Genomic DNA, 26,311 nt, shown 5'->3' on the forward strand with positions numbered 1-26,311 from the left:
TACCCACATTGCACACACAATCAAAAAGCGACGTTTAAATAAAGTACTTCCTTTTTATTTCATTTTAATAAAATTTTGGTTGATAGAAATCCAATATATTTTACTTTTTCAATATTGCAGGCTCACCAGAATCATCAAATTCGTTGACTTATTTAGTTTCAGGGTTTCGGTTTTTTTTTTAATATTATATTGTATCAAGGTGTATATAAATGAGAGAACTAAGTGTAGTATGAATTTATTTATCAATATTACATCATGATTTAATACATTAAAATAAATAAATGCTCAAATGTAGTCAAGTATCATAAAAAAGCAGTACTAAAGAAACAATAACACTAGACCTAAGTAAAATTCTTTAATTCTGTATTAATTCCGAATGTTATATTTTATAGGGTAGAAAGAAAAACAAAATGAAATAAGTATTAAAAAAAAAATAGTTTTACATTCATAGACTCGACACGTTTCCGTCTTTTTTTTTAACATTCAAGAATCCGTCAACAATATATAACAATCGATAAAGAAATATAACATCAGTGTGAATATTGAGTCATAATATAGTGCGAGTGTAAAATGGAGAACGATAAATCAGTCGTTTTATAAACTGCCCGTACACATAACTTTGACAACTGACAGTTTTGCAACAATTAACTTTTTAATCATCCACTGTTCAGAAATTTATTATAACGGAAACATTAACGTAGTTTAATTAATAGTTTGTAGTAGGAACTTCGACAGGTGACAGTCAACAAAGCTGTGCATATGAGCATATAAAAATTAAATAAAAATGTCAATTAAAATAAGGTAAATTGAAAAAGGTACATAAAATTCCAATTATTTGGGAATGTAATTACAATTTTGTTGGTTAATGATGTAGGAATAGGTGTTAGTAATAATAACAATGTGGCCTCATCGCAGCTATAAAAAGTTTATAAACAAACTTAGTGGATGACTGCAAAACACAACACAAAATTGAATACTCCTTTCAAGCCTAACAGTCTTAAAACTCATTAATCAAATCAATCAATCAATAGACAATACATTTCAAATATAGAACTCAAGATTGCAACTTTAAATTTCGAGACGATATCAGTATGAGTACATGTAGTGAGTAGTTTTCAATTGCAATCTTGAGCTTCATATACAAAAACATTAAAACTAAAATATAACAGAAAACAATGGGATTACACATCAATCGTAGTTTTCAATTACAATGAAGACTACATTGATCTCGTAAAGCAATCAACATGTCACTGGATAATTGAATATTTTTTTTTTGCATATTTTCTATCATTTGCTAGGAAGTTACATCATACATAGCTTATTAAAATATTTTTTTTCGTTATATTTTCTGTTAATTACTGGCTGCTAAGAGACGGAAAGTTAGTTTATTGTTACACGCAACAAAAATAAACTTTTTTTTTTTTTACAAATAGTGGGGCTTCAAATTTCAAGTCGAGTATTTCAAACGTGCATATCGTTCGCTTCAACAATCAACAACACTTGCAAGTACACACAATATCTAATATTTTAATCCAATTCCTGGCAAGAGCTCGCTCCGAGGACGTCGGATCCTAGCCCCTCACTAATCGAAAACAATTTACCCTGCAATATACTGTTTATAACTATTGTCATGTCATTCAAAGCAAGGGGCTGCAGCGACTAACGAACCGAATTACTACTACAGATTTTAAACTAAAGTACGATTAGCGCACGGGGCGTCGCATCACAGGGAAAGGTGTGTAGTGAATGAGAACTGTGCCTTATGAATTAACATTTTCGACTCAAAAACCGAACGTTCCTTAGTTTTTTATATGAAAACCTTTGCCAGGAAGATTTATGATGGAAAAACTTTGGAACGTTGGAAACCAAAGTCCTAGGCACACGGTAAATAAAGATGATTTAATTTTCATGATTTCATTTATCTCTTCGACGAGCTCTTGATTTGCTGAAGTTTGAGACGGAGTGCGTCCACGGCCGCTTCGTTCTTTATGGAGACTTGCTGCGTTGTGTGAAGCTGAAACAATTATTATCATATAAAAATAAACTACTGCCATCCGCCATTAATTTTGGTTATAAGAAAGTTTATAATAAAATAAAATATTTACTAAATGCTATTAACAGTTTACTGATGTGCAATAATTTTATTAATTATAATTTTTAGGCAACATAAAGATTTTTTTTTTTAATTTATGCTTACTGAAGAATGTTATATAAAAATATTTATAGCGGACTTATTGTTGTCGTACGGCATTATTAAGAGAATTCGTTTTACGGCGTTTATCACGAAAAGAAGTTTTATGCATAATGATATAATACATTTTTAAGTAAACTGTTTAATGATAGGTTTTTATTTTGTGTGAACGATGTTTTATTATTATTTATCATCAAGTACCTCCAGTTGCGGGTCGAGGCTGTGTGTTCTGGGCAAACTGTTCTCCGTTATAGAATCTGCGAGCGCGCGGTTGTCGCTCGGCGTGCGCGGCTGTGACGAGGGGTTCGACTCCGTTTTTATGCCAGCTTTAGCCTATAAACATACCGTGTTGTATAAAGTGAAAAATCCGTTTAAGAAAATAAAAGAATTTAATTCATAGTGTATACCTGCAGTGCTCTTAATCGTTCCAAAAATATAACGTGAGTTTTCTCGTCGTTTTCATTAGTTATGTCTGTAAAAAATATAGTAAGATACATTAAGATCAAGCGTATTATATAAGTTTTACTGTCGTTCGCTCTATTATCTTCTCCATCCGATTTATGCTTTCTGCCATGATTAATCTTTAGCTTGTTTATAAGTAATAACTATATACCTAAGATTGAACCACACTTACCAATATTATCAGTTTTAAAGTCGCTCTTGTATATGGAAACTGAAGCCATTTTCCTCTGATCGGCCACTTCTCTGAGACCTCTTTCCACGTAATTTCGGAAGTAGAAGGAAGATCCTTGCATGAAAGTCCAGATGTCGACCTCAGGGTGACGTTCCTGTGTGATAAATCAATAACACAAACATATGTTACATAGAATAGAAGGAACATCTTATTCACGTTTCTTAATATGGAAATCGTAATACATATTTAATTTTGTTTACGACATATAGAGGATTTTATGTTTATATCCGTTTTGTCAATAATAATATTATCTTCAGATAATTCCTGGGGATATTACTAAATATTCTAAAAGGAGAGCGTGTGAGGATTTGTCATACAGCCATCTTTTTTTTGTCTATATTCAATCTTTTGAGTAACATAGTTTATTTACTTACGTATAATGTATAAAATTAAGGAATAATTATGTCATACATTTTGATACTACGTTTTATATTTATAGCAGACTGACCCCAGAGTCTGCATTTGTTTAAAATTTATATTTGTCCCGGTCATCTTTAAAGGAAGATGAAAAAGCATATTTTAGGAGAAACTATGAGAAATGTGATCTACCTTCATGTTTTTAACATTATGAGTTCATCTATTTCTTAATATTGTTTTTTTGTTATGTTCAATAAACATGCGGACTCGGTCAGTATAACATCTCACCCGCAGATCATACAGCTGCGACAGCGCCTCCCTGTTATGTTCTTTGGAGCCGATCCTCTTGAGTATGGCGGCCAACTCATCGTGCACTCCTCGCGGCAGTCGGCCGGCTTGGAGCGACGTGTTCATAGAGCTCGGCGGCACACCGTTGTTCACCACCTCTGGCTCTTTACGCTCGTCTAGCTTAAGTTGCTGTGAGCAAAACAATATTTTTAGAGAAAATTAAAAAAATAATTCTTCATTGTAAAAAAATATAGTTGAAATTGTCATTGATGACATTTAAACATGAATTATAACATAATTCGTAAATGTATCTGCTTTGAGTATTTTTATTTCTTATGTCATATACAAATATAAATCTAAACTTAGTAACTTAAAATAGTTGTATGTCAATTAAGTAACATTAATTTAATATTATTTTAGTCTGATTATTTAATGAGACGAAACTTCTCATCATTCAATGGATTCACCGTGCAGGTGGCGGGTTCATCGCGTTGCAGGGAGAGGAGCTTCAATAGTGCTTGGGACTTGCGATCTAGGTGTATGTCTAAGGGGCCCCTATTTAACGCGCATGTATCGCTCACCTCCACGGTCTAAGCAATATATTTAAGTAATGTCTTACCTTGAGTACTTTATGTAAATAAGGATAGAGATCTGATTCATTGACGTCAGGTATCTGTGTGAGGTGGTTGGTTATGGACGCTCCCTTCATTTTGACTAAGGTGTGGACTAGAGTCTTGACGGTTCTGGAAAGATAAACAAAAACAAATTACAATCATAAAATATCATTATAATGCAATCTAGCATTTGTGAAACATGCTTATAAAAATTTAACTTTTTACAGTTTTTGATATAACAATATATATACATATGTATGTATCTTTATAAAAGTGAGTTAAAACTGCTCAAAAGGTAGTAATGACTAAACATTTATACATTATTGTGATATTAAATTTACAACTTTCTTCATTTTAATAATGTTTTTTGGTCATATTACATTTTTTATTTTGTAACATTTTACCCGTATTTTCGTTATTTTAAACGCTACCCGATCACGGACAGGCGATATGACAATTGTTTGTAAACAAGTGTAGTATGATAAATCGCGGGAATATATACGAGAACTACCATCTTATTCACACGAGTTTTTCTCGTTACCTATAAGGAGTGTCGCTTATTTCTGGATTCTTCTTCCAGTAGCTGTTAGGATAGGCCTTGTAGAAGAGATGTATCTTGAATAACACAGCGTCATAATCAATGGAGGTCACATCCCACGTCGGTATCATCTTCAACGTTTTCCAGAAACATTTCAGCAATAGATCTTGATATCTGGGATAGGCCGGGTCGGATTCGACAATCGAGTCGTGTAGAAGTGATATGATTGCACTATAAAATATATTAAAACTCATTTAAATATATACATTTGTGAGAAATTTGTGTTTTGTAAGTGTGAGTGTGTACACACCATAACAAAGCTGTGCGCGGTGAGTGTTCTAGAACTCTAACGCAAACGTTATTGAGTATTCTGACGATGCGTTCGGCTTCCGTTGTGGGCGTGGCGGGTGACGCTCCAAGCACCAGCAGTAACTCGCCCAGCAGAGACCTTAGTGCTGCTTCACCCACTTGTCTACCGCACCCGGCTGTCTCGTAGAACTAAAAGGAAAAATGTATTATTTTTAACATATTAAAAAATATATTACTTGTCTTGTTTTTGGTTTTATGTTATGAGTTGTGTGTATATTCAAAATATCAACTGATATTTTTGGTTACACTATTTCAACAGCAACCTCACTACATATTTGAGAATTAAACATACGTATAAATATAGATACCTCAGATTTTCGCAAGTATTCAATTGAATGAAACTAAGTTTTTCGGATACTACGCATTTACTATTATTTTGAACTACATACTCCCGACCTTCGGTTCCTATACCGCAACCGTGACGACGGGCGGACGAGATCTAATGAAATTTTAAAAATACAATATCCGAAAATCTTCGTAATATTTTTATAAGTCTACTTGGCAGAATTTATATCAAACTAACACAGATATTATCATATCAGTTTTTCATATTGTCGATACATAAAATGTATAGTCTTGAAGTACCTCATTAATGGCAAGTGACTAAGTTCCACACTATTACCACAAGTTTGTAATATCAAACCATATATTCAGTTTTTCCAATATACCATTAAAAACGCTGTTTATATAGTGTTACGATGAAAGTTTATACTAAGAGTTCAGTTCATCTCGTTCGGTATACTCACAGTTGACAATGACTGTGCCAAACATTTATACGCCTGCAGAGTATGTTGGGCGGGTCCGGGCGTCATTCTTAGCCGCCGTAGTTGTGCGGACACTGCTGATATTAGCCGTGCCTCGTGGGACGCGACCGCAGCCCCGCGACCAGATTCCAGAGTACCAGAGATCAGAGATAGGGCTCTGATAGCCGCCTGGCAACGTATACGGTATTACAATTATATGTAATAGATACAACTTTCGCTATAATTTCTGTATAGATTTCTGAGATGAAATGGTGTAAATATTTTATTTATGCACACGCTTTGCAGACGCGACATATAATATAAACTGCTTTGTATAGCATGACGGCGGCAGTCTATATAGGGACGTAACGAGATTTCATCAATCTATACATATTATAAAACAAAGTCCCTCGCCACGTCTGTCTGTCTGTTCGGGGTAAACGGAAAAACTACTGCACCTATTATCAAACAGATATCACCACTCGAAAGCTTAATTCTCGAGGAAGGTTTTAGTGTATAATTTGTTAAGTTCTTGTATTTACTTTAATATAAATAACATTTTTATTAGCATAGTTGTTGTTATTGTATATAAGTTTATCTTGTTTTATAAATAATATTGAAACTCACGTTGAGATCCGGACTCGATATAGAATGTATGGTGTCGGCCAGCTGAGTGTCATCGAGGGCTGGCTTGTGAGGCACCAGGTGAGGAGTGGGTCTGGACGGGGATAGTGTGGACATACTGTGGAAAAAATATAATAGTATCATATACATATGTACAAAAATCTATTGAAAGGAAGAAAAAAATAAGCTCGACATAGCTATTAAATATAATAAGTTTATATAACTATAATAACAGGTCGAAAATTATCTCAGTGAAATGATTTTAAACAACCTTCAGTAAGAGAGTGTTATACACTAAGTAGCAAACAAAACGTTTGTCATGGACCAGGTTTCATCTGCCTACAATCTACTTCCTGTATATTAATTGAGAACTGTCATCTAGATTCATAGATCTTTTGATCAAAAATAGTTCTCTCGTCGGATCCAGTGATAATTATTAATCATTTTTATAAGAACATTGACATTTTTTATCCGAATCTTTAATTTTATTTGTAAGTTTAAAGAATAATTCTTAAATAATGTAATAAGATTCAGATGTAGGTACTTTTTTATTATTATTAGTGTATATATATATATATATATATATATATATATTTGTTTTCTTTATAAATGATTGTTGTAGTGAATTGTATGTTTGATGCTTCTTGTGGTTAATGTTCTTGCTATATTTGTTTTGTTTGCATTTTTTTTCTAATCTAAGTTATACTACACTCCATGTCAAAATAGCTGTGGAAACTGTTCTGACAAATTGTTTTTCCCTACCGAAACAATTTATTGTGTGCTTACATAAGCTGAAAGTTTTCCCATAAATAAATAAATACATTTTCCATAAAATATTTTTATATCAAATGAATTAAACGTAAATATAGTAACACATGCCTCGGCCTGACCGGCGCACTGACATTCCTGACAGTGGACACGGGTATCGGTTCGTCTAGGAACTTCAAGTCCAACTCGGGTAAATCTGGCTTCCGGACTACTGGGACAGCTGCATCAAGCTTGGCGATCAGGTCAGGGTCGAGTCTGAAGGGCCCCGTTATTACTTTCGGCTCTGTCATTGCTCTCACCGGCCTGAATAATCAAAAAAAATAATTATCAACTATTTTTTTAATTCTTAGAATATATGGGCCCAGGTTGTATTAGAATAAACTTATTTTTTTACATAAAATTTCTTATTCTAATAACCAGCTCGTGCCTTCGGTTGAATTAAGGACTGATACACTAACAAAAATCAAGCTTCTGCTTAACCTACATTTTTTGTAGTCAGTTCAAATGCAGTCAATATTACTCTTTGACATTACCTACCTGCCAGCGAAATTCCCGTCGAAATCGGTCCAGCCGTTCCAAAAATTAGCCAGTACAAAACAAACACAGACAAAACTTTTAAAAATTGTGATTGTGACGTAAATATATACTTATCATATGTTTCATGTAAAGCTGTTAATTTGTAACTATAGACAGACACTACCATTTTATTAGTAAATGTATAGCCATATGAGGTCGTTTTAAATATTATATCAAATTCATTAATATACATATAGGAATATTTTCGGCATATCTTTATATGTAAAAAAAAATTTTCGAGCTCTTTCAATGCAAACTCGATTAAATTTGAATGTAACAGTAAACAAAATTAACTGAACAAACCTATTACTAATTAAAATAATATATCATAAATAAAGTACTAACGGTTGAACTATAACTGGTTGCTCTTCAATTTCCTCTTCCTCATATTCCTGGGCGGGTTCTTCTTGTGGTGGTTCTGGTTCTTGCTGTTGATACAATTAAGTATATATTTTAAACATCTTTTTTGATACGTAATTGTAATACGATTTATGTAACCACATTATGTTGACATATCTAACAAATTATCAATAAAACATTAATGACATGATAATGGAAAGATATCAAATTATGATAATTCTGTATTTGATATTTGGATTGATATCGCTTGAAGTAAAAATTAATAAGTTTATTAATATTACTAAAGTATACACAGAGTATTCTTATTGTAGGTTTTTTTATATGTATGACAAATTTTATCGTTCACATATATTATGTATATATATTATAAATAAAACACGAAGGACTCTTCTAACAAAATTTTACATATCCATACTATATAACCCGAACGTATCCATTATAAAGGGAGTAACTAAGACCATCGATATTTTAAGAAATTTTCCTTCTCATCTTACTCCATTACCTAAATACTAGTACAACACTGCCAAAAAGTATTAATAATATCTAATATATATTTCAAATACATATTTATAGTCTGTTAAATATATGTATGTTTGTCTGTGTACCTCAACGGCGTGCATGAGAGGTCTGCCACCAGCTGATAGCGGCACCAGCCCGGCCCGACGCTCCTCCGCTGTTCGAGTCTTCCCAGCTCGCTTGATGCGCTCCTCAAGTAGAGAGAGATCTTTATCAGATATCTGAAACACGATACCTTATACATTACACACAGGAAATGACATAAAATCGCCATTACATGTTTCAATACAACTTCGGAACAACAAAAATGATTGGGAAACAAACGATGAGGAGGCGAAACGAAAGATATGATATATTTAGTTTTCTACCGATAATATTGAGAGAGAGTCGATTGATAAAGTCAAAATTGACATTTCAATAATGTATTTATTATTATCATTACAATATTTACGTGAGCAGACTTAAATATACAAGCAGCCAATCAAGCTCGTCATTTCTGTTACATTATATTAACACTAGTGTTATAGTGAGAGACATCAGCACGCCAGACTTTGAGAAGCGTTCCTTGTTAGCAAGAATCATTTCAAAAAAATATTATATACACTGTTAAAAATTTATGCGATTCATTGACTGTTATATTACCCGGCGAGTAACAGATACATTCAACACATCATTTTTACTACTGTAACTAGTTTTTTTTATTGAAAAACATCAAAAGTAACCACTTTTTGTTGCACTGAGTGTACAAGCGCAAATGTATCCCCACTACGCCGAAATCTTGCCAAATTACGTGCCATGTACTATATTTTATCTAGTCTATCCCTCGCACCTGTCCGATCATCTTATAAACTCTCTCCCCGTCCAGGAAGTACGCCGTGGCCACACAGTTCAAGGCGGCTGACCGCACAGCATTATCCCGGTCCCCTATGAGACGCGCCAGTTCTTTAAGAGCCGCGCCGCCTCCCGACATCACCGTTGAACCGTAGGTCTCCAGAAGATGGTTAATGCACTCCAGACATTCTGAAATTAACGTCATTCATTTTTCATTCGACTTCATTCCCCGGTGAGAACATTCATTTCAATATTTTATTTCATGTTTAAACTTACCACTAAAGGAAAATCTCAATAATTACGCAATCGCAAATACAAATAATAAACTACAGTAATTTTTTGATAGAAATACAACAAAATCACATGGAACTCCTTCAAGTTGCATGAGACACTAAAACATCACTACGTCAATGAGCCTACATCAGTAAACCTGCTTTTAAATTGAACTAATATTTTTCGGATTACTACGCGTATCTTATTTTAATAACTACATACTCCCGACGTTTCGGTTATTTTGCAGCATCCGTGATCTCGTCTGGCAGACTCATCTTTTAATCCGAAAAATATTATTTTCATTTAAATAAATACTTTCGAGTCTTAGACCCCATTAAACCTGCTGTTCTGTCCTGATTTTGAATGTATAAACATCTACATACTAACCAGCCCTCTGCCTGGCGTTCTTGGACTTCAGACCTTCCATCAAGTATCCGAACAGTTTAGTGACTGAATACACGACTCCTATTTGCTTGAATAAAGCCTTTACACCATTTCGTACAGTGTCTTTCGGGTCTCCGACCTGGGATGTAAGAAATACATTAGCAAGTGCATACTAACACATTTCATAATATATTGAAGTAACACTACTTAATGTAGTAAGTTAATTTAACTCCAGCCAGTTAATGATTCGTTGGAGAACTAATCGATTTATTGTTGAAAACTGATCAATAATTAATTACCTTCAGCACTAAGTACGGTATAAAGCAATTAGCTTCATATTCAGCCATAGTATAGTCACTGTCAATTAAATACTGGAACACGATATTCAAATATTCCAAGCCCTTTAGTATGACTGAAGGGTTTGTGTCAAAGAATCTCAGGGTCAGCCATTTTAATACAAGGTCCAGGTTCGCCATCAACGCTGTTCCGTTCTCGTGAAGGTCTTCTGATAACGCTTCGATAGCTTTCAAGTGATAACTGAAAAAAAATTAAATTTAATATCAAGAGAATAAAGTGTATTTTGTTAATTTTTCTTTATTAACTCACCGGAAGTCGCTGTGAAACATATTAGCGACGAGTTGTTTGTTAAGGCCGGCGCTGTTCATTTGTTCTTTGAGCAATTCAAAGAATTCCTCGCGAGGTGTTGTGAAGTTCCATTTCAATACTGAAATATATGAAAAAAATGTTAAAGTAGTTTGAGATATAAGAGAGATATCTATATATCTCTGTCCCTCTCTCGTAAATCTATTGCACGACATGTCATCTTCATACATATGGGAACTTGTTTGAAAGATTCTTTTAGTTACTTTGATTTAATAAACTCTGTGACGGCACCTTTTAGTTTCTGATCATCAATAATACGCTGGTTCTTAGCGTTATTGTTGGGTAGCAGGGGAGTGCAATCTTCGTCTTCCTTTTTGCCGCGACTCGAGGCCGAAGCCGGTTTAACTACCTGGTTTATAAAACAATACTAAAATTATAATACATAGATTAACAAACAAAAACAATGAAGTATACAATATTTATATTTACAACAATAAAGTTGTTGCAAGAAATATGCTAATTTAATTTTTATGAATCATATTAAATTCACCCCAAAAACTAATGTTCATTACTAGATAGTTTTCAAATTAAGTCAATGTACCTTCTTCGTCATTGTTCCCTTTTTATCTCCCTCCTTCTTCAGAGCGCCTCCCGTCTTAACACCCTTGGGTTCGTCTTTTTTGTTCTTAGCTGGTAAAGGTTGGACCGGCAAATTCGGACGGGCCTTGTCCAGAGCCGCTTGCACTACAGTCTTGGAACCCGGCTGTGAAATTCAAAATTAGATTGAGGAAATATAAGTGGATATGTTGAAGGGATTTTAAAGCGACTATATGTTTCAAGACTTAGTCGTTTTTGAGTTATACCTTCAGTTTGTCCATCTGTTTGTGCATGGCTTCGTATCCCAGGTGCAACATGACGGGGAACACAGCGTCAGCGGCCGCCCGTCTTACATCCGCCGCTCGATCCTCCAGACACGCGAACAGTATGGGCACGCACTGGGACAACTCCTCGCGAGGAAACGACTTCGGAGGAACTGAAAATAATTTAATATATACGATAAACATAAAATCTTCAAAGGAACAGATGCGGCCAAAGTTAGGATATAATTACGTAAATAAATTTTCAAGATTCTGTACTTTCTGACAATATATATTTTAAACTAATATTTTGTACGCAATATTATTTTAAAAACGTTTAGTTCATGTAATAAAACCATTAAATTTTTAAAAATTTACCACCCGTCTGCAGGAGACGATAATCGTGACTACTAATAATGTAATAGAAAAGATTTTCCTTACTATTAGGTAGCTTTTCAGCTAGCCATGTAAGTAGCGTAGCTCGCAGTACTGGTGAACCGGCTTTAAGAGCGTCCAGAACCATTTCACCATCGAAGGCGACCGCCGCGCCCGCCGCCCCGCACCACGCGTCCACACACGACACAGCTGAGGTACGAATCCATTGCTTGCTGTCACCAAACGCTGGAAAAATATGGATTTCATGGTACAGGAGTATCGTATACAATATAAGATGAGAAATTGATATATGAATGTAAACAAACCTTGAAAGAAAGCCGGGAAAAAGGTCCTCACGTGCTGTTTGCATTTAGGGCCCATAGACGTCGCTAACAGCTCACAAATTTGTAGAGCACTTTGAGCTAGTTTTGAGTTAGAATCCAGAAGCCGAGCGACCAGGGCCGCTGGTAGTTCACCCAGCGAAGGTTTGATCGGTGAGGAGTTTGTGATGATTGCCTTCACCTTATCCAAACCTTCATTACGAACCTGAAACGTTCATATTATTGCTGTTTATTTAATTTTTCAACAGGTTCTTGTTTAAATCATAGAGATTATTTACTATCTATACATATAAATAACATTTAAGTGTCTGTTTGTAATATTGAAATAACCGTTTTTTACTACATGCATACGATACGTTCACCAAAATATATATATATTTTTAATTTTGGTCGTCTATTTCTTCCGACTTCCGGCTAATATCTGAAATGGCTGAACCAATTTTAACGGGACGTTTTTTGTCAGACAGCTGATGTAATTAGGAGTAACTTAGGCTACTTTTTCCGGATCCCGAAATTAACCGTTAACAGGCGTGAGTAGTTTTTTTCCTTGTTTTTTCTTTTTTATTTCACGCAGACGGAGTCGCGGGTAATAGCTAGTTATTATAATGCAATTAGATCTACCTTCCAATTTTTATCTCCTATTTCGGCGACCAGAGCGTCAGTGATAAGCGGTGCTATATCTGTCCTCGGTCTATTATCTTCTACAGCAGGCGGTTCCTCGTCTGCGGCATCTTCATAAGCTTCATCGAGATCGTCTCCTATTGAACCTTTACTTGCCGACTACAAAGGAGTACAATACAAATTTTCGATGATTATGTATATGCGTTAATAAATTAATATATTTTATATTAATTATCATGTAATGCATACCTTACTCACTGTTCCCAATTGTCTAGTCGGTGTGGGCGGAGTGCTGTTGGCGTATTTATCCAGTTCCAAGCTTATCAGTTGCTTGGTAGCGGCCTTTTCGCTGTCAAAATGACTGATAAGTGACGGGCCCACATATAAAGACAGTATTCCCAAGAAATTGACGGTAGACGTTCGGACGTTAGGATTCGTCGCAGACAACGCTTTCTTCGAATGTGCGATTATTGATTTGACATTCATTCTGGAAACCAATCTAATTTGTAATTCATTTAAATAAAACCATATGTAATACGTTCAGAAACATTTGAAGTATCACTAACGTGAAACCGAATTCCTTTATCGCTACTGCCATCCAATTGAACATTTCTGCTTGAACTTTGGGGTTCTTCTGCGAGTCCATAGCGAAAGTGAGCCCTTCATTGAGTACGTGTTCCAAACCGCAACTCTCAGCCAGCGATGTCAGACACTCGGATGAAACTGAGGAACAGGAAGTTTCAGCCAACTTTGTGACGATATCTTGAAGAACAAAGTCAGCGGCGGTTCTGTATGAAGAGTAATTGTTAGAAAATTATATTTTTAATTTAAAAAAACTCATTATTCCAGTACAAATAGTTTAATTCATATTTTTAAGCATTTCATGTATTAACTTACGTAGATATGGGAAAGTTTTCCGTGATATATTTACAGGCCTCCAATCTCGCTTTCAAGACTTGAACATTGGTGTCTTTGAGACCTGGTTTCTTGTTCAGTGTTCTATACAAGACTTGTGCTGTCGCATCCGATGTAGTCAGACCTTGGACTGTTGAATGGAACGACTGTACGGCTGTTAGACGACTCTTCCAGTTGCCATCTCCTAAACCTGAAAATTATAAGAAATATATTATAGCGTTACATTCTCGCACGCTTAATACATTATACAAGTCATAAAGTATCTTTACTTAGATTCATCATATGGACACAATATATATATATATACAATTGTTCACTTTAAATACATAATTAATTTAAAAAAAAAAGATTTAAAGAGGTCATTGATCTCCATGGATCCATTATTTAGTAATCAACATTAATTGTAAGTGTCAAGAATTACTAATTAACTATAGTTTTGTTAATACTCTAATAATAACAAAAATATAAAAAATAGTTTAATACCAGTAAGAACGTCCGATGTAAAGATCTGTTCTGCGCGGGAGTCTACTTCTTCCGGTGACAGTTCCAATTCCCGCGGAGGGCTTGAAGGGCCACGCGCTGGGGTCTTCTTGGCTGTAGGTTTCTTTGCTGCTATAAATATTTAAAAAAACAGTTAAATCATTAATATTTTGCCAATTTAACATGACAGTCATTTAATTATCTGTATTTATAATTTTTAAACTACATATGTAGTTGTTGAACTTGTTGAATATCAAATAATTAGGCTATTTGAATCGCTTCTTCTTTTAACTTACTTTACAAATATTATTACTATACTATCGGTAAAATTCAGTATTTAAAAATTTATACAACTTGTACAATCTCTGGCGATATTCATTACTGATATAGTGAAGACGTGTTATGTTTTATCCAATCGGTTGATCGGATCGATTGATTAAAACTTCAGATTTATTATAATTGAAAATATATAGTAAGAGTATAAAATTTTAATATGAGAAATAATATAATCCTTCTAGTACAATCACTCGTAAATCTTCACAGAGACCATTATGATCAAGTATGAAGGGGACATTTTAAAATTATCGTCATAAAAATTATTTGAAACGTGATGACTATATGTATATACATTTTTTTATCGGACCAGTGTGCTTAGCACCTGTTCGCATCTACACACTACATATGAAGCGTTTTCCGTTCTCAATGATGAACATATTAATACTGTAATGTACCAAGATATAATTGAAAACTGTTAACGCTGTTTGTAGTGTGACGATTCAAACTGGGAGTAAGCATACTGATTTTACATATATACATACATACGTATATACGTGTATATATATATATATATATATGTATATATATGTGTCTACATGGTACTAACTTCCGGACGCTGGTCTTTTAACAGGTTTGGGTTGACTCGAGCCAGCCTTGGCGTCGCCCTTGCCGCTGGGCGGAGGAGCTTTAGCTTTAGCTTCCTTCTTGGGAGCGGCCACTTTGATTTTAATCTCCGCCTGGTAATACGTTATTAGTGATATTAGCGACCAATTACTCTTACTCTAACTACCAATTTAGTAATCACTATGCAGTTTTTACTTTAAATATATTGTATGATAGATGTATTTAAGTCTCCAGTATAGTGAAACCACTAACACTAATGTATACTAAATGTTAGAATATAATAATGTTAAATGCTGTCGTTTATGACATCAAATTAAGACTAACAGGCTGATAATGATTAACTTAACAAAGCTTAAACACTTAACCGTCTGCTGTGATAAAACCGTTAAACTAGTGTTGCGTGACAAGTACAGCACACCATCAATAATGTTTAGGAAATCAGAACTCAAACACTTGTATCAATCTGAATTAACACAAATCTGTTATATATACGTATGTGAAAAAATTATTAATGAAAAACTCGAAGTTTAACGGTGCAGACTTTTGGTAAGGGGTGTATTTGTGTATGTCTTTTAAATTTATGAATTAGTATTATATTGAGCCTTACCTTTTCTGCGAATTCTTTAATTTTCTGCTCTTTCAAGTTGTCTAGTTTACCAATATGTGGAGCAATATTTTTCTCTCCAACCAATTTTGTCGCAGTACCCAGGGCTTCCGCTGCGGCGTCTCTCACTGCGGGATCTATTGACAGGCAACATTTAAGTCATAGACAAAATATTAAAGATGCACAAGTTTTTTTTTTAATTATTAAAAAAAGACATTTAATTTTTTTATCATAAATATAATATTCTGCCTATCTTATAAGTACTTATAATAACTGTATTGATTATATAAATCATGAGATTTCCAAATATTTGTAATAATTCAGTTTTATTAATTGTATTATTAAAGCGTATATAAATATATTGTTAACATCCTACTATTCATACGTATAGCAACGAACGAGTACTGAATAACATTAAGGATATTTTCATCGTTAATCTTATATTTTATACAATCTCTTACTTTGTTGCGTTCTATTTATATTAATAGAGATTTTTTTTAGATAATGTCATCCACCAATATTATTTCTCCAAACATAAATAATATCAATATTACCAGCGCTCTCCAGTAACTTCAAGAGTCCAGCCACATAAGCCTTAATGAGTTTCTTATTGAAGGCCGCCGGCTGTGTGATACACAGAGCTCGCGCCAGGAACACAGCGCTCTCAGCCTTTATCGAAGGGTTTTTATTATCGAACGCTGCTAGCATATCTTCCATGATAGCTTCCAGATTCGTCTGAAGATGTGAAAGAGAAATTTACATTAGAAATGTATTGGCGTCCTCCAAACCTATTCAATGTAATACATATACTAAAAACTTTATTGGACATGAATATAAAGAAAAAAATATATATAAATCTAATGTTAGTTTTTGTTTAATTCTTTGAAGAAAAGATATAGAGCGAGGTTTAAAATTTAAATTAGAATATATGTAATGAAGAATTGATGATAAAGTTTGCTACTGCTTTAAGATACGACAACGCTAAACCCACTAATTATAGTAGGAGAGTCCAAGAGAGGATTCTTGAAGTGACTCGGACCTGTCAGAAAATATATTGGGACAATCGGTACACTCTGTTCAGATACCTCTACCGAGTATGAACCCTTTATATGGTGCGGTGTGTTGAGGGGGACCGATCAGATTAGTAAAAAAATCGATGCTTAGCTAAACTCGTGCGCATCAGATTAAGAGTATATTTCAATAATCTGACACTTGGATTGTGATAGTAAGAAATAAGCGAGTCTCGAAGTTGTAAAAAAAACGTCACCTCGAAATACTCGAGCGCTGTTAATTTTTTTTTTTTTTGTAAGAAACACAATAACAATAACGAAAAACCAATCTAAAGATTTCCATGGGTCGATGTTTGTAAAATCGTGGAGATAACATTACTACTACCACTACCTCATTCTCTCCTTGTAATTTAAATTTTAATGATTACTAACTTGTGTTTCTGTTTGTGGTAATAAAAATATTTAGTTATATGTGGGGTTTTCCAATAGGGACGCTTGAACTTTGACAGCTGATTGCGGCCATGTTGTTTGAGTGACAGCTGTCAAATGCAGTGTGTTATATTCATTCCGTCCTCCCAAACCACCATGGCAGGTTACAGTGTCGAGCAGCACGTGCAAATCATAAAATTGTTTTATGAAAATGGGTCTTCAGTTCGAGCAACGTTCCGCGCACTTCGCCCGTTTTACGGTCGCGATGATCGTCCTGCCGAGTCGACTATCCGTCGATTGGTGGACAAATTCGAGTCAACCGGGTCAGTTAACAATCAGCCGGTTCCCGTGCGTCAACGTAACGCGAGATCTGCCGAGAATATCGCCGCTGTGCGCGACAGTGTCCTCGAAAACCCGCGGCAGTCAATTCCGCGTCGCGCACAGGAACTCGGCCTTTCGCAGACGACAACTTGGCGAATTTTGCGTTGTGACTTGAGCCTGCACCCGTACAAGATCCAGCTGACCCAAGAGCTCAAGGTTAATGACCATAGACAGCGCCGTGTGTTCGCTGACTGGGCATTAGAGCAGTTGGAAGTTGACGCCGATTTTGGCAAAAAAATCATCTTCAGCGACGAGGCGCATTTTTGGATGAATGGCTATGTCAACAAGCAAAATTGCCGTATTTGGGACGAGACCAATCCACACGAGGTTCACCAAGTGGCAATGCACCCGCAGAAAGTGACTGTTTGGTGCGGATTTTGGGCCGGAGGCGTGATTGGTCCGTATTTTTTCGAAAACGATAATGGTGTGGCCGTCACCGTCAATGGTGAGCGATACCGGTCGATGATAACCAACTTCTTTTGGCCTGAAATCGAGAATATGGATCTGGACAACATGTGGTTTCAACAGGACGGCGCTACGTGCCACACAGCACACGCTACGATGGAAGTTCTGCACGATCAAGCGCCCTTAATGGAAAACCCTATATTAATAAATCATCCAATTTCCATGCTTAAATGCGGATAACTTGTTTATAAATTTCCTTTAAAGAACTCAGGCTAGCGATATTCAGTCAGATTATTATTCAGGAGAGCTAAGACCTTATATTGACCTTGAAGTATCTCAAAATTGCCTTATTTTTCCATACACTAAAATCTATTATGAGTTTATGTTGCCTAAATCATCAGACATTTTAATATGACACCTTTTAGAGTTTAGTTGACATACACTTGTAACGTCTGACGCGCTCGAATAAGTTATTTAGTTTTTCAACCGCTTGTCACGGCCCCCATGAATTAAACCTCAGGTTAATAATCAATAGTTATCGGAAATATAAAGCGCGTACACACTGTTGATAACTAAAGAGGTCGAGTTCTTTTATGGTCTCATTTTTACACATTTTTGAAAATGATAACAAGCTCTCTCCAGACTAAAATAGTAAACTTGAAATAATTTTTTGGAACGCTCTTTCCAACCCAATATTTTTTCTTTTTGGAACAATCTTTAAAACCCATGACGCTCGAGTAACCCGAAATTTACAACTTTACAAAATAAACTAAAACGATTGACGAAAAAATCCATCGTAGGAACTAGGAAGACTAGTTCTCCAGAAAATATATTTTTAATGTGGTATTGGTATTGATTGAATACAAACAATCAAATAGTAAATATTGTTATTTTTGTTCAACATGACATGTAGCGTACATAAGCCTATGTATAGTTTCGAAGGCCTCTTCAGGTCGGTTTTATGGTATTTTAACTAATGGGATTCAGCTAATGGGATGAGAGGCCCCTAACGTTTGTAGATCTTGTATTGCTGATTTTACTTACCAAGTGTTTATTTATGATAATTACATTAAAACGTTCGGTATGATGACAAACAATTTAGAAGGAAATACATTCATTACATAAAATTAAATGCAAATGTAATTTTATAACTGATATAAAACATACGAGATAAAATAACGAGCACACGTTCAGTTCAACTAGAAATGAGACTGACAAACGTGTGTGTGGATTGAGTCGAGAGTAAGATGGCCTTATGTAGATACTGTTTATAACAACTTACTGCGTACAATTTAAGTTAAATAAAGTACTAATATATTTTTAGACGTGCCATCAATTAACGGGCTGTAATAGAGCACCCGACGAGCCCTAACACGAGTTTTATGTTTTCACTATCTCGTATATTAATGGGTACTTAGTCACATTATTCTTTCCATGACCTACAATCAAATATTTGATTAGTTTGTTAATAGATTATTGATTTAATAGGCTTTTTTATATCAAAACAATAAGGTTATCACAAACTTAAATAATACAAACAGATCTCAATGCTAGGCTATCCATTTATTTCTAATTCTTTTCAGAATAATTTTGTATAAACGTCTTATTTTTATTAAAGTATCTATTACACTCGCACTTGTCGTAGGGGTTTGCGTTACTATTTATAGATTTTTTTCTTTTCCGTAATCATGTGATGTGACCTTGAGAATTTTGTCAGTAAGAGGTCTTATACCTATGCATCAAAGGTGCCCTTTTAGTCAATTATGCACCCCGGCCTGAAATTTCACTTTCGAAAAAAAAACCTTAAATCAAAAGGGATAGAATCTATTTTTCTCTGAAATACTAAAATATCAATATCTGAGGAGAAGCACATTTTCACTGCGAACCCATTTGCGTTTTAAGTATACTTCTGTTACATATAAGGGCTGTACTGAATATTCAAGAGCTAACCACGTCATCGTAATTTTTTTAATTAAGGCTTACGTTTTTCTGACTTAATACCTTAATACTTAATACCTAGATAACTTCAAGTGCAGACTTTGCCACAAATCCGTGCATACCCACGTGTTTTGCAAATCATCGAGAGTTCATGTAGCGATTATCAAACACTTACAGACGAGCTAAAGTTTTTTTATATATATAATGATCGCATATCACCCACACGACTACAGCGGAAGTAGGTTAAAAGCTGTTGTTAATTTTTTTCTTCTAAGAGTGTACAGATCCAGCACTGACGTCCTTTGAGATGCCCGGGTAGAGCCATGACGTGAAGTCTTACAAGATATATATAGAACTTGATTCAGGCACAAGGAGCAGGCAGTACGGCCAAATAATTAGGTCGAATATTTTAGATGTTTTTAAAGATGCTATTAATTTGAACACCCCAGGAAAAATATGCTTTTTTTGTGATAATTTTCAAAACTTCTACAGTATTTTGAACTTGCGAGTATGTTTTACGTCACACACTATACGGATGAGCTAAGAGATGACCCTCTACTCCTATATTTCGACTTCTATGTACCAATGTATATATTTTCACGTGCCATCCTATCACCTCCACACACAGCATACTCACGCATGGGTATATAGCGTCTATAGCTTCTCTCAGCGCGCTCACGACGTTCGTCTTCTTCTCCTTGAACTTCTCGAGTATAGCGGACACACAGGCGACCGCGTACGGCGAGAACTTGTTCCGGAGCCCGCTCGCCACCATCCCCAGCAGCCGGCCGCCGAGCGCCACTAGCATCACGTTAGTGTCCTTAGATATCACCTGCGACATATATCAAACATTCCATAGTACAATTTTTAATTGTGATTATCAATTCAAGCTTTCGTTTGCGTAATCCGTACATACAAACCGAAGCTCTAATAACACAATCTACACTGAGAATCGATAAACAATGGCATGAATCCATTCTTGAATTTTTACACTCAAATTTGTAACCCGCAGAGCATCAGAGAATATAAACAGGGGTATCAATTGTATTCAAACACCAGTATGTATCAGTTAGTATATAGGTTTTGTTTTCGTTTCGCAGCAAACAGGAAAACTACAAGACTTACTTATATGTAGATTATATTAAGTATTACACATTAAAACTTACAACCTACACCTAACACTACCTGGTTGCCGATGTTAGGATATCAATGCCATTCCATCGCTTGTGTGGTGTCAGGAATCTTCTGGTTCACACGGCTCGGTGTTGGTTCCTCAGAGTAAGCAACGTCACTAGTAATATGATATTTTGTCCATACAACGATGTCGCCCGGCGATGTCCATTTTTTTTATATGTTGCGCGTCCGTAACAAGTTAGATGGAAGAAACTCACTTTTTTTAACGCACGGACCAAATCAGCGTAGTCCCCGGGCTCCAGTTTGGGGGCTGTCTTCAGTATATTGTCCAGTGCGTCCAGAGCTTCCTTCCTCTCCTGCCACTTCTTCGCTTCCAGCTTATCGTAGAAGTCTTTGGGTAGCTTGGACAGAATCTCGACGGGGTCCAGGAGGTCATAGGGATCCATTTCGGCGGAGTCCCCGCCACCAGTTTCCGCATCTTCATCGTCAGCTCGACCTGAAGTTTTGTAATATATATATACACACAAGTAAATCTATCCGTAATGAAACATAAATCACCTGATACTCATATACAAAGGATATTATTTTTTTTAATTTCTCTACTAATCAAAATCAATAGATTGTTTTTACTATTAAGAGCATTTATAAGATGGAACAGTCACATGAAGCACAAAGGAATAGTTGTATTTGATGGAAATAATTAAATATGATAAATGTATTTGTATATATTGAATGAAAAAAAAAACAATGTATAGAAGAGGTCAGAGATACAAATACCGCTGCATCATTGAGGCAGAGTGAGATTTTTTGTTTGTTCTCATCTGAATGCACTGATTCAAATACAAAGGTTACCAGGATGTAATACACATTTGATGAAGTTATAGATGAAATGAGATTTAATGAAGCAGAGTTGAGCCTGGGGTTATGCGAACCGAGATGAGCTGAGCTGGTGGATTCATTATGCTGTTGATATGCAACTGGCATAAATAATAATTAAATCTATATAACAAAAAGGGACATAAGATAATAACTGTGCCCATATCTTTGTGAAATGTCTTAGCTATGTTTTGTAGCTGCACTCCACACATGAGTATTGCAATATGTAGTTATGTAACACGTTATATTACCGTCGGTATAGTCCGCGGCGGGGACCTCTCTCAGTCGATGTTGTTGTGATCGCAGGAACCTCGTAGGATGTGCTGCTCCTCCGCCCCCGAAGGATTCTCTTAATTCCTGTTGTACTACAGCCTGCAAGGACGCTATGTGCGGCTCGATAGCGGCTCCTATCCATCTACAAAATATATAATCATAATATGGAGTCATTGGGAAAACGGAGCAGTTTGTTGGCGTCACTAACTCGTCAGAATTGTTAGATTAAGGAACCTTTTGTATGACTTTGTGTTGAACAATTATAAATAAGGCGTGAATAAAGGCTTATTATATTTTATTAATATGGGGTCAACCCGTGTGTGGGAGAGAGCCATCAGATCACTATAACTCGGTCATACAGGATTATTTATGAATATTATGTATGAAACTCACTGAACAGTATATAACATCTTCCTATCACATATACTAAGACCTTTTAGGGACTACACCCCTCGAGGTGTTAACATCCAGTATATACTGACAAGCTATTCCATTAACTGTTTCATACTGTATCAATTACTCGTCTTTTTTTTGCTTTAATAAAGTTTCCTAAGTACCTACCGAGCTACGAAACATGACAGAAATACTAAACTCGAAAACCTTGTACTGACGAAATGACATTGAAACTACTTCACAGTGTAATGTTATTCAAGACACACCAACATCCAGCAAGATTACTCTTTATGTAGTTAATGAAATTAATGTAAGATTAATTTCATTTACTACATAAAGAGTTACTTCATCTTAATACAGGTAAAGATTATATACAAAATATGAAAGCCCAAATTTCACATAAAGACCAGATTAATTTTTCATAGGACATCATCTTCTCTGCGTGGGGAGATATCAAAGATATAAAATTCAAAAGATATGTATCCCAACCACAAACATGGTTTTAAATTAAATAATGATAGATTACTTTCATTATTTCATTTGTATGAAACACGTCGCGCTCACAAAAACATGCATATATATATACATATATATCTAGGCATATCTGATCAGTTTAAGCCATAACATCCCACAACTTCTGCTTAAACCTACTTTCCAAATATAGGTTTATTAATGACCTTTAACAATACACACCCACACTATCCCCGTGAAAGTTATTGTATAAAATCACAAAGTCCAAAAAACATATAATTAAAAAAAAAGTATCCACTTAGTAGGGACTTAATTAAAATTGTTGTTTTTTTAATATTTAGTTGGATATATATATAGAACATACCTATGCATTTCTATAACCAATGCCTTCATTTCATCCCTCACAGTCTTATCTCTGTCCGCCAACAGGATGGGTATTTTTTTGACCATAGGCTTGATAGCTACCACCTTGTTGCCAAACTGTTTCAGTGCTGTATTCAGTGCTGATATACATGCGGCCACCACTTTAGGATTCTTTTGTTCCATCCCTTTGAGGAGTTCCTCCTCAACTATCTCATGTTTTTCAATTTCTATGTACATGAGTGTTATCTGAAAAAAATATTTTAATATTGTCGAGGAGATAGGAGAAGATTGTATCTTTTATTTATATTGTTTATTGAGTGAAGCAAACAGAACGCTACAGAAACCTAATGTCCCATCAAGTAAAATTTTTTTTTGATAGTCCACTTATCTGGGATGGTTTCCATCAAAAAAAACTTAAGATTAGACCATATATTCCAATTTTAGGGTTGGAAAACGGAACCCATGTCAAGAAAAACAGGAGCTATTTTTTCACCTAGCTATAGATTTAAGCAGTCTTACTTGTAAGGCGAGGTCCTTGGTCTTTGTTTTAGGTGCTGCAATGCATTTAGTCACTATCCCGGACATCACCTCTCCGGTAGTTTTTCCAGCATGACCACAGTTCTCAACAAATACTAGAGCTGCTTCTAAGCCTGAATTTAAAAATATATTTAAACATACAATAAACACAAAATGAATTGATCTAGAATTATCTTATAAACCTAATTTTCTTTACATTTTATATATTATAAAAATAATATCCATGTACTATAATTAAGTTATTAAATTTTTAATTCTTTCATCAATAGTTTTTTAATTTTGAATGGAAAGCAATTTATTTAAAACAACTCAACCTCTCAGTATATAACATTTATATACTAATAACTAATATGCATATAAATGTAAAAATATGTCAAAAATCTAACTAAACTACACATTATTTTTTAAATTATTTTATAACTAAATAATCCCAATGTTTCAGTTCCTTTACAGCTACCGAGATCATAATGAATTAAAACAAGTGAAAATCTTACATATGATTAAATGATATCTAAGCTCAATACTATTTAGATTGTCTTTCAATTAATTTTAATTTACTTTAAGTGTGTACAGTATTAACATTTCCTGTAGTCTGATAGCTAGGAAATTTATAAGTAATTGGCTATCGTCTCTCAAGAAACTTCCTTGCCAACAAGACAATTGAATATAGATAAAAGTCAAATTATTGTACAGAAAAGTATTAAAAACCGAATATTAATGACTGGACAAGTCCTATTGAATATTTACTAGTCGTTTCTTCTTACATGTGTAAAATATGTACATACATACATTCATTGTTAAGAAAGTTATTAAACCCATATACTTAATGTCAGTGGCCAATGATATGCATTATATACATTCATAGAGAAGATAATTACATTATAAATATTGTTTGGTACAAGCTAATTACCTTTTTCCTGTGCAACTACATTGCTATCTGTGACAAATTTCTTTATAAGTCCAAGGTACTTGTTCCATTCCGGAGACTTTTCATCATCTATTTGATTAAATAGCTTAATAGCCTCTTCATAACCAGTCACTCTCGCTTTCCATAATTTATGCACACATTTCTCTTCAGTCGGCAACTTTTTGTATTCATTCTCGTCTTCCATATTGAATTGTCAGTCTTACCTGAAATATAATATGGGAGTGATCCTAACATGATATTTATGAAGGTACTGTCATTGTTAAAAAAGTAATGAATTAAGACAATGTAAGATGCCTAATAAGTTTTCATTTCTACTTCAAAATATTTCATTATTTTTAGTTTAACTTTACAATAAATTTTATACTAAATAATTAGTTATTGCTCTTATATTTCTTATTTTCAAAAAAAATTGCTGTAAAACATGACTCATATCATATAACTTCATATACAGGTTACAAAAGAACTTAACTGGTTATTCAAGTTTTAAAATTATTATGGTCAATGAATAAGTGTTGAAAATATAAAAGTTTCTGACTTTAATAAAAGTTGTTGAGAGTACACTATAAAAGTGCACTGGCAACTTTAAACATGTAATTATTTACAATAAAGAGGTTTAATATAAATAAGGATTCAAGTTAGCCATGAAAATAAAATTGATCACTAAATATGCACACTGAATGACCTTTAAAAATACTCCCTTACAAGGTTAAGGACTGCAGTTAATATGCGACTGGTATGAATTAACAATATTATTAATTTATATTCTTCTATTTATAAACAATAAAGGTTTTTCAAATAACAAATGTGAATGTAATATTAACGATAAGGTAATAATGCAACGTTTTATAGATTAAATTTATATATTTACCCAATATAGCTGAATGCACCTTATACATGTGTAGTTAACAGAATACAATTTTAGAAATATACAAGAAAGACTTAATACATACTTCGGAAGTGATGATTCAACCAGTAAATGGTGCATTGGCATTAAATGGCCACCTGGCTAAATTCACGCACTGATTTATATTACTTTGCCGGCTATTTAACCGTAGCTGTGTCTAATATAACACGAAATATTAAACTAGATCACAACACTTAGCAGACGCCCGACAACGGTTACTTTCTACAATACAAACAAAATTGAAAATGTCTCAAATATAATAAACTTACCGTTTTGCTGATGTTGTTTATGTTGCGGGATATTAATACTCGATAAATTATAATTAAAACACATAAAAGTAGTAAAATCACATTATCCAACCACAATTAGCTTTCAACCGACAAAAAGAATTTCTTTTTTTCGACGTCGTTTTTTTAAGTTTTACAAATTGATAGAAAATGGACGTTA

General features: G+C 34.5%; 1 protein-coding gene across 1 annotated transcript; it reads right to left on the reverse strand.

Annotated features, from left to right (window-relative positions):
- Positions 1 to 219: 219 nt before the first annotated feature.
- LOC133319662 (protein mini spindles-like) lies at positions 220 to 26,302 on the reverse strand. Its single transcript, XM_061524843.1, has 37 exons — positions 26,134 to 26,302; positions 24,943 to 25,163; positions 24,015 to 24,145; positions 23,497 to 23,741; positions 22,247 to 22,410; positions 21,377 to 21,615; positions 20,623 to 20,817; positions 16,377 to 16,557; positions 15,826 to 15,959; positions 15,202 to 15,331; positions 14,322 to 14,450; positions 13,821 to 14,028; positions 13,490 to 13,711; positions 13,173 to 13,410; positions 12,924 to 13,082; positions 12,288 to 12,507; positions 12,028 to 12,207; positions 11,593 to 11,762; positions 11,331 to 11,492; positions 11,021 to 11,138; positions 10,733 to 10,850; positions 10,426 to 10,663; positions 10,130 to 10,265; positions 9,468 to 9,658; positions 8,728 to 8,859; positions 8,108 to 8,190; positions 7,298 to 7,489; positions 6,422 to 6,536; positions 5,798 to 5,983; positions 4,993 to 5,180; positions 4,686 to 4,913; positions 4,150 to 4,273; positions 3,531 to 3,719; positions 2,826 to 2,979; positions 2,599 to 2,663; positions 2,393 to 2,524; positions 220 to 2,014 (listed from the first exon to the last, which is right to left on the reverse strand). The coding sequence occupies exons 2-37, from the start codon at positions 25,142 to 25,144 to the stop codon at positions 1,919 to 1,921; spliced, it is 5,994 nt and encodes a 1,997-aa protein (XP_061380827.1). The 5' UTR covers positions 25,145 to 25,163; positions 26,134 to 26,302; the 3' UTR covers positions 220 to 1,918.
- Positions 26,303 to 26,311: the final 9 nt, after the last annotated feature.

This window comes from Danaus plexippus, chromosome 26, assembly GCF_018135715.1.
Source record: "Danaus plexippus chromosome 26, MEX_DaPlex, whole genome shotgun sequence".
Classification (NCBI taxonomy): Eukaryota; Metazoa; Arthropoda; class Insecta; order Lepidoptera; family Nymphalidae; genus Danaus; species Danaus plexippus.